At 40.4% G+C, this 8,019-nt stretch overlaps 2 protein-coding genes across 2 annotated transcripts; one reads left to right on the top strand and one right to left on the bottom strand.

The window, feature by feature from the left end:
• Positions 1 to 584: 584 nt before the first annotated feature.
• On the bottom strand, positions 585 to 2,598 carry LOC125215667 (putative F-box/LRR-repeat protein 8). The gene has a single exon (XM_048117166.1). It carries the CDS (start codon positions 2,417 to 2,419, stop codon positions 824 to 826), a length of 1,596 nt encoding a protein of 531 aa, XP_047973123.1. The 5' UTR covers positions 2,420 to 2,598; the 3' UTR covers positions 585 to 823.
• A 1,473-nt stretch (positions 2,599 to 4,071) lies between these two features.
• On the top strand, positions 4,072 to 7,321 carry LOC125208273 (protein DCL, chloroplastic). The gene is made up of 3 exons (XM_048107858.1): positions 4,072 to 4,493; positions 6,576 to 6,690; positions 6,787 to 7,321. Exons 1-3 carry the CDS (start codon positions 4,177 to 4,179, stop codon positions 6,955 to 6,957), a joined length of 603 nt encoding a protein of 200 aa, XP_047963815.1. The 5' UTR covers positions 4,072 to 4,176; the 3' UTR covers positions 6,958 to 7,321.
• The last annotated feature ends 698 nt before the right edge of the window (positions 7,322 to 8,019 follow it).

Below are 8,019 nucleotides of genomic sequence, written 5' to 3'. Positions count from 1 at the left end.
GCGCCGCGGAAGCTGAAGAAGGGGAAGAGCACCGGCGGGTCGATGTCCAAGTCTTGGAGCAACTACTCTTTTTCGATAGAAAACAATTCCTTGAGTTCAGAATTAATGGCTGCTCCGCTTCTCAGAGCTCCGCCGCTCCTCCTCCTCCGCCTCGTCCAGCGCAGCTATCATCTCTCCCTCATAAATGTCCCGCCGCCTCGCAGGCCTCTGTGCACCTCCGCCGCTGATTCCACCGGCGCCGACGGTGGCAAATCACCCTCTCTAGCTCAAGTTTTTCAATCAACCGATGTAAAAGATCGTCCCCATTTTCCTAAATTGGACGACACTCTTGTGTGTTTCTAGATGTTCTGACTTTCAGTTTTCATAGAATTTCATTTTACAATATCTGGATTTTGTTGTGAGTTCAAGAAATATAAACGCAAATATATTGATGAACGGCATTGGTATCAAGATGCATAATTAAGTTTGTCCTCTCTTTTTCTCAGTTTTAAATTACTCTTTTTCAATTGGTCAAAAAATTTAAGAAATTTTGAAAGTTATAATGAAATTTAATTGTTTGAGTACAAATATTATATACTATATTGCATTCAACCGAGGAGATTTAGCTTAAACAAACAAGAAAACATGTATTTTGTGTTCATAAACAACCCTACAACTAAAACTAAAGCAAATTTCTTACAAGATTGCAAAGGGAGTGCAAGGGCTTTCTCCCTTTCCCTATTCTAATCAAATCCGCTATTGTTAACACTTCTCATCAACACATCAAAAGGCTTAACCCGAAAATAACGAGTCACGTATAATCGAGCGCAGGGAGTTACCGGCATCAGCCCCTTCCAGAGCAGCTCCTGAATCTTCCACCAAAGCTCGACCACCTCTTGAACGTGCACATCACCAATCCTCTCCGCGAGAAAGACCCTAGCCTCATCTTGAACCTCCCGTTGCTCCTGCTCGATGCAACGTTGGTGTCTCCACTTCCCCCACCCGATGGAGCCTCACCGTCGCCATCACCACCTCCCTGCTCGCTAACGCTTGCCTCGGGAAGTTCAGGCTCGACAGCATCCAAATTCACGCAGAGAGACCCCCTGTTCGCCCTCAACCAATCCGCTCCCTCGGATGTCACCCCCCGACACTTCTTCACCTTCACCTTCACCAGATTAGGGCACCCTCCCGCCAACGCCTCCATGCCATGATCCGACATTGGACAGCTCTTGATGCAGAGCTTCTTCAACGCGAAGCATTTTGCAGCAATGCAGGATATCTCCGTGTCCCCAACGGTTTCACTCCCGCAAATGGCTAATCTCTCCAAACTCTGGCAATTCGAAGCCAGCTTCTCCAAACTCAACCGTGTCGGATTCACACCAATCAAGACCAATTCCTGTAGATTCAGGCAGTGAGTAGCCACAGCAATCAATCCATCATCGCCTATCCTATTAGTCTTCCATCCATCGACATGGAGCTTCCGAAGCAACCTACATTTCTCCGCGACTGCAATAACCCCTACGTTCGTGCATTCGGGCGTTTTCACCAAATGCAGCACCTCAAGATTAGCAGATTTGGAGAGGGATAAAAGCCCTGAATCACTAACTTGAATCCTCTCCAAATGCACCTCAATCAAACTATCAACCCTATCAGCAATCAATTCCAACAGTTTATCCCAATCACCAGAGCATCGAAAAAGCTTCAAACTTTTCAAATTCTTAGCCCCAATTATTAAAGGGCTAAAACACTGCCCGTTGTAAAGATCCTTCAAACAGATCATCTTCAACGAATCAGCAGCTTTACCCGGCCCGATCGATTCAGCAGCTCCGGCATTATTAATCCCTCGCAATCGCTTCACCGAGAGCTCCTCGAGCAATCCGCAATTCTCAATCAACGCATTCATCCCTCTCGCCCCAAAATTGGAAGAACCGCACGAGAATTTCCGGAGATTCCTGCAATTCGCGGCGAAAATCGACATCCCCTCGTCGGTGAGCTCGCGGCAGGCGCGGAGCTTCAGCCGAGTGAGGCTCCTGCACCGCTGCGAGATCAGGATCAGCGATTCGTCGCCGATGCTGACGGATCGGCGGTCGCATTTGAGGGCGAGCTTCGTGACGGAATCGAAGCGGGAGAAGAGGCGGGGGAGGGCGACGGAGAGCTCCGCCGGCGCCTGGAGGGAGAGGCGGTGGCGGCTCTGGCCCTCCACCGCGAGCCAGCGGCGGCAGACGGCCGACGCGCGCTTCCTGTCGGCGGCGGAGAGGGAGTGGAAGATGCACGCCAGGCATTCGTCGGGGAGGCTGAGAGAGTAATCGGTGTCGGAGGAATCGTCGAATTCGGCGGCGGAATCGTCGGGGCTGTCGGGGCGTGGCTCGGGATTGAGCGGCGAGATGGCGGCGGTGGATTTGGAGGATCTGGGCCTCGCGGAGGAGACGGTTTGGCCCATCGGCGGCGGCGGGTAAAGGTGGGATTTTTAGTTTCAAATTTATTTGTTTTCAGCTGCAGAGGGATTTTGTGATTATTTTTGTTGGTAGTGTGACTGGAAATGAGGAATTTAATCAAGAATCACATTTGTTTAGGTAAAAAGGTTGTGCTTTTTTGTGTTAAAACTTTTGGATTAAACTATGATTAAAGAAGAAATCGTTGTAATCATTTGATTTGAGGCAATTACGGTGAGGAATTGGGAGGTGGCAGTTCAACTCGGCTGATTTGGTGTCCTTATTTCATTTTGTTTGTATTCACCTTACCCACCATTTCTTTGGGCAAAAACGACGTCGGAGTAGGCGGTTAAAAAATGCCACCTGGGTGGGCGCGTCTCTTGCCGGTATAGATCACCTCCAATATTTTTTAAAACATCACCTATTAAATCTCTTACTGTACATTCCACCGTTAAATCTCTCCCTTTCCTCACAAATTCGCAACCACCATTAAATCTCTCTTTTCCCTCTTAATTTTCAAGCATTGCTTCCAATCTGAAATTGTATTGATGGTTTATGCTAATGTGGAAGATTAAATTCATGGTTACACCATGCACAAAAAGAACAAATATGTAAGAAGAAAAGAGATGGGAATTGCTAAAATGCAAGTTTGAGTGGGGATGAGAGGTAGAGAGAGAAAGGGTGTTTGGCGTGAGGAATTTGGAGTTGCAATATCTTTATCATTTTTAAAATAATTCCACATGTCAATTTCTTTTTGGTATATTAGGTGATGTTTTATAAAATGTTGGAGGTGATCCTTACCGGTGTCCCGCTCCCTCGCGTAAGTAAGAAGAAATGTGAGAAATGACTCAACTACTAGAATGTAGTAGTACCAAAATAGAAAAAAGAATAAAGGCCAAAATAAACATATGTCTATTTTATGATTTTAGTCTTATATTTTATCTTTTGAATTTTTGCATCCTGAACATTTTTACTCGGATCACAATTGGTCATACACTAACAATTCCGTCAATTTCTAAACGGTTTTAACCCGATTTTGATCGATTTTGATGGTTCTAACAGTCCTATTCGGGTTAAAACCGTTTAAGACCTATTCGGGTTAAAACCGTTTAAGAATTGGTCAAAACCGTGTTAAAATCGTATAAAAATTGACAGAATCGTTAGTGTAAGACCAATTGTGATTCGAATTGAAATGTTCAGAATGCAAAAATTTTAAAAGATAAAGTATATAACTAAAAAAATCATAAAATAGACCTATGTTTAGAACCAATTTGACTCTACTTTTATGTAAGGAAGGGAGTTTTCTTTTTGAAAAAACTTTATTCTTTACCATTTTCATCTCTCTTGTTTAACTCCCTTTATTTTGATCTTTAATAAATTATTTTGTTAATTTCATATTCAAAAGAAATGTTTTAACTAATACACGAGGAAGTAATATTTTTTAAAACTTTTGAAAATAAAATATCCATTACTAGTACCAACAAAGATCACTAGTCCAATTGATATGCCAAATCCATGAATCTTATCACGACTATTATCATGTCTAATTGAAATATAACTCCTCTATTGAACTATCTATGGGAGTCATTATCATTAATCTCTCTTTCATTTTCGTCCAAAATGATTTCCACACCAATTTATATTTTATATCTCGAATATCAGTATGTAAGAAAAAAAAATCGGCATTCCTTCGATATTTTGAAGAATAATTCAAATACATAAGGTCTCTTTTTCGATTGAAAACAATTCCTTGGGTTCAGAATCAATGGCTGCTGCTCCGCTTCTAAGAGCTCCGCCGCTCCTCCTCCTCCGCCTCGTCCAGCGCAGCTATCACCTCTCTCTCATAAATGTCCCGCCGCCTCGCAGGCCGCTGTGCACCTCCGCCGCTGATTCCACCGGCGCCGACGGTGGCAAATCACCCTCTCTAGCTCAGGTTTTTCAATCAACCGATGTAAAAGATCGCCCTCATCACCCTAAATTGGACGACCCGGACTACCGGAGATGGAAAATCAAGGAAGCAGAAATATTTGAAGACATCGAGCCCATTGTTTGCCTCACCAAAGAAATACTTCACTCGAACAGGTGCGTGCTTTCCTTCTCTCTCTCTGAGATTAGGTTAAATTGTTTCAATTTCTTTCTTATGTATACTATTTTCAATTTTTTGTTGTGGATTATTGTTTGATGATGGCTTTATTTTTCAGTTTCACATTGATTTTAATTGTTTTGGGGCTTGAATGGATTCTTACTTGAATGCAAGATTTTCAATTGGGGGTTTGATTGAAGGCATACTATGTAGGAGCTGTGAGCTTCTTGATTCAGGTAGAAATAATCGATAAAATGTCACTTAAATTGATGAAAGGAGTACATGAGATTGGAAAAGATAGTAGCTAAGTAATCAAGGAATGTCGTCTAATCCCGTGGAATACGAAAACCAAAATCAGTAGAATGGACTTAGTTGCTCTCAAATTAGATAATTTAGAAGTAGAGTTGGAATTCGATATTTGGCGATGTAGCACAATTTAGTTGGTATGACGCTTCTTTTCCATCCAATAGGCTGGAGTCTGAGTAACCACGGTGCAAAATTGGGTCCTCTTAAAAGAAAAATTAATTAGGTATTTAGGTCCCAACAGGAACTTGTAAAGTTGTTTGGACTGTGAATGTAGTTGCTTTTGATTCAAAGTCGATGAGCTCTTTTATTAGTTTTCTATTCTCTTGAAGGACTCTAAGCTGAATAGTAAATACTGAGATTGTGTAAAAGGCTAGTAGTGACGTAGTCATTAGTAACCTTTTGATATGTGTTGTGGTATCTAGATTTTGTTTGTTAGCCTAAGTCTTGCATTCTCTGGTAACATAGATTTCTCTATATTTCAGCCTAACCTTGTGGCCGGGACAGGTTATGAACTACCACTACCTTCCGAAATTTTGTTATCGTATCACCCAGTAGCATTTCCATCTTAGCATCCATTTTACTCATTGCTACTTGTTTGTTTTCCGGTAGGATCTTGCTATCCTTCTTCTAGTATAACTGTTCTCTACTTGGGTGATCCATGGTCTATGGCACTTAAGATTCTCAGACTAATGCACAAAGATTTTCCCTTTCTGTTATGTCATAGTAATATTTTTAGAGCTTGTGTTCTACCGTATTTGAAATGTAGCCAAACCTGGAATACAGTAGAAAATTAGAATAACAGTAATATTACCACTACAGAAAATGAGTTACTTATCATGCCAAAACATCTACTCCCCTCTGGAATCTATGGTCAATCCATGTATCATATAATCTATCACAGATTAAAACTTTACAAAGGTGACTGCTGAAAATTTTGGCGAAGGGTTACTCTCTTTGAGACTTTACTTGTTTTTGGCTTGTTCAGGTAAAGAAGTGAGATTTGATAAAAAAAAATCATCCAAAAAGCATTATCATTTTAGTTTCCCTGCTAAAAGTACTTGCAGAAAGTATAACTGGCAATGAAATTCTTTTGCTGTAACCTTTCGATGAAAGCTCTATCATGGTTCTGAGAGACTTATTTGAATATATATGACTTGAATAAAATTGAGTGTAAGTGGATCCCATGTTTGCTTGAGTTTTTTCGTAACTGATGCATGCATTCTTCAATGAATTGATGTAGTTTGGTTATGCAAAGAAAGTAAGGAAGTCAAGATATCATACTAACATAAGAGTAAAAGTTAGTTTTTCTTAATTAAATTCAAATTGAATGGATCTAGTGCTCTACACAACAAGCTGGAGTAAGCCTATTTTGGAATGACCTTTTACATAGCACATCTATATATTCTTGTGAAAACCGATTGTAAAATCTTGTCGATTTTGTAAGACTTAGAAATGAACCTAGACTTCCTGGTCACAACTTGTCCTTCCTAATCCTTATATAGCTAATTGGTGGATTCTCGATCACGAACTGGTATTGTACAATAGAAATCCATGAGGTTCCATGTTTCTGAATCAACTGGTCAGCTTCCTTGATATGGCGTGCCTGTGCGGCTGTGCCAATCCAACCAATGCTTTTGGTCTCTCCGTCATTGCATGTGCATTAGATGATTGAGAAACTCAATTTTAGATAATCGATACTATGCTTTCGTCTTTGTTGGTTGTGTGATGAACGAAGTCCACTGGCATGCTTACCTAGTAGTATGTTCGTCCGCCAGGTATATGGATGGAGAACGCCTCACCCCAAAAGACGAGCAAACTGTGGTAGATCGGCTTCTTGCACATCACCCTCATTCCGAAGATAAGATTGGTTGCGGACTTGATTCAATTATGGTTAGTTTCATTTCTGTGGCAGACTGATTGTCAATTCAATCCCTATAATATGCTTCTTTGGAATTATTCATCTTCTAACTTGTGATTCAAATGAAGGTTGACCGGCATCCCCATTTCTCGAATTCAAGGTGCCTCTTTGTCGTAAGAACTGACGGCGGATGGATCGACTTCTCCTACCAAAAGTGTCTCCGAGCCTACATCCGAGGCAAATACCCCTGTTATGGAGAAAGATTCATAAAGGAGTATTTCAAACGCGGCAGCAGCTGATCTTTTCTCGAGAAATTAAGCTTCTTCTCCGATGTTAAAACGCCGCTCAATCCTTCTCGATGGGGTACCACTTTGCGTCGAATACGGAGTGCTAATAATATCTGCAGATGATGCATAATCTTGTGCCTAAACTGATGTTTTGAAGGGAATGTTAAAGTAGATATACAAGTTGGTAGGTTTATTTAGTTTGAGCTGATTGAAACTGGTTGGATAATACCAATTTCCTCTAACAAGAGCAGAAACTATTCTGCTGAATCCATTTCAGAGAGCAGATTGTAAGTCTGTTTTGGTATCGTGTGTATGTCTAAACGATGTCGTTTTGTCGTTACAAGTAGCTCGATCTAAAAAGCGTATTTCAAATGTATTTCAAATGTGTGATCTTTGAATTGGAGCCTAATTATTTTTATGTAATAGTTTTATATAAAGATTTTATAATAGAACGTGAGTGTAATAAGTTATTTGAATCGGGGGTCTACTTCTTAAAATGGAAAATAATAAATGAAACTTTTAATAACGGATATCTTGAAATGACAAAATAAGACTTTTAAATCATGGAATTACATATATTTTGAAATAGCAAAATGAGACTTTTAAATTGTAGACAGGTGGAGGACGGAGGAGAATAAATTTATAATATACTCCTCTGTCTGCGAATAGGAGTCCTATTCGCGGACGTACTAAAATGAAAAAGCGGGACTCCTATTCACAGGCAGAGGGAGTATATATAATAATGAGGTTTATATTCCATTAACTTTTTTCACTCATTTTTTATAATATTTCTTAAAATTCTGTTGCCGAAGAATGAGACTTCTAACATGGAAAGAGTAACAAATGTGTGAAAAGTGATGATGGGTCAATGCCATGGGTTTGGCAAAAAGTGTGATGTGTCCTTGTTGGGACTATAAAATCTTGTACCACTCGCTGGAAAAGTGGGACAATGGCCTCTTATCACATCAGATTTCCTATTCTAACCCACCACCTGCAATCTCCTCTTTTCAATACATCTCCACCATATTTTATTTTTATAGGTTCCTAAATAAATAATTCATCTTTTCTATTTTG

This window comes from Salvia hispanica, chromosome 1 (assembly GCF_023119035.1).
Source record: "Salvia hispanica cultivar TCC Black 2014 chromosome 1, UniMelb_Shisp_WGS_1.0, whole genome shotgun sequence".
Lineage (NCBI taxonomy): Eukaryota > Viridiplantae > Streptophyta > Magnoliopsida > Lamiales > Lamiaceae > Salvia > Salvia hispanica.
The sequence above is the reverse complement of the archived record's forward strand: the minus strand, read 5'-3'. Positions and strand labels throughout refer to the sequence as shown.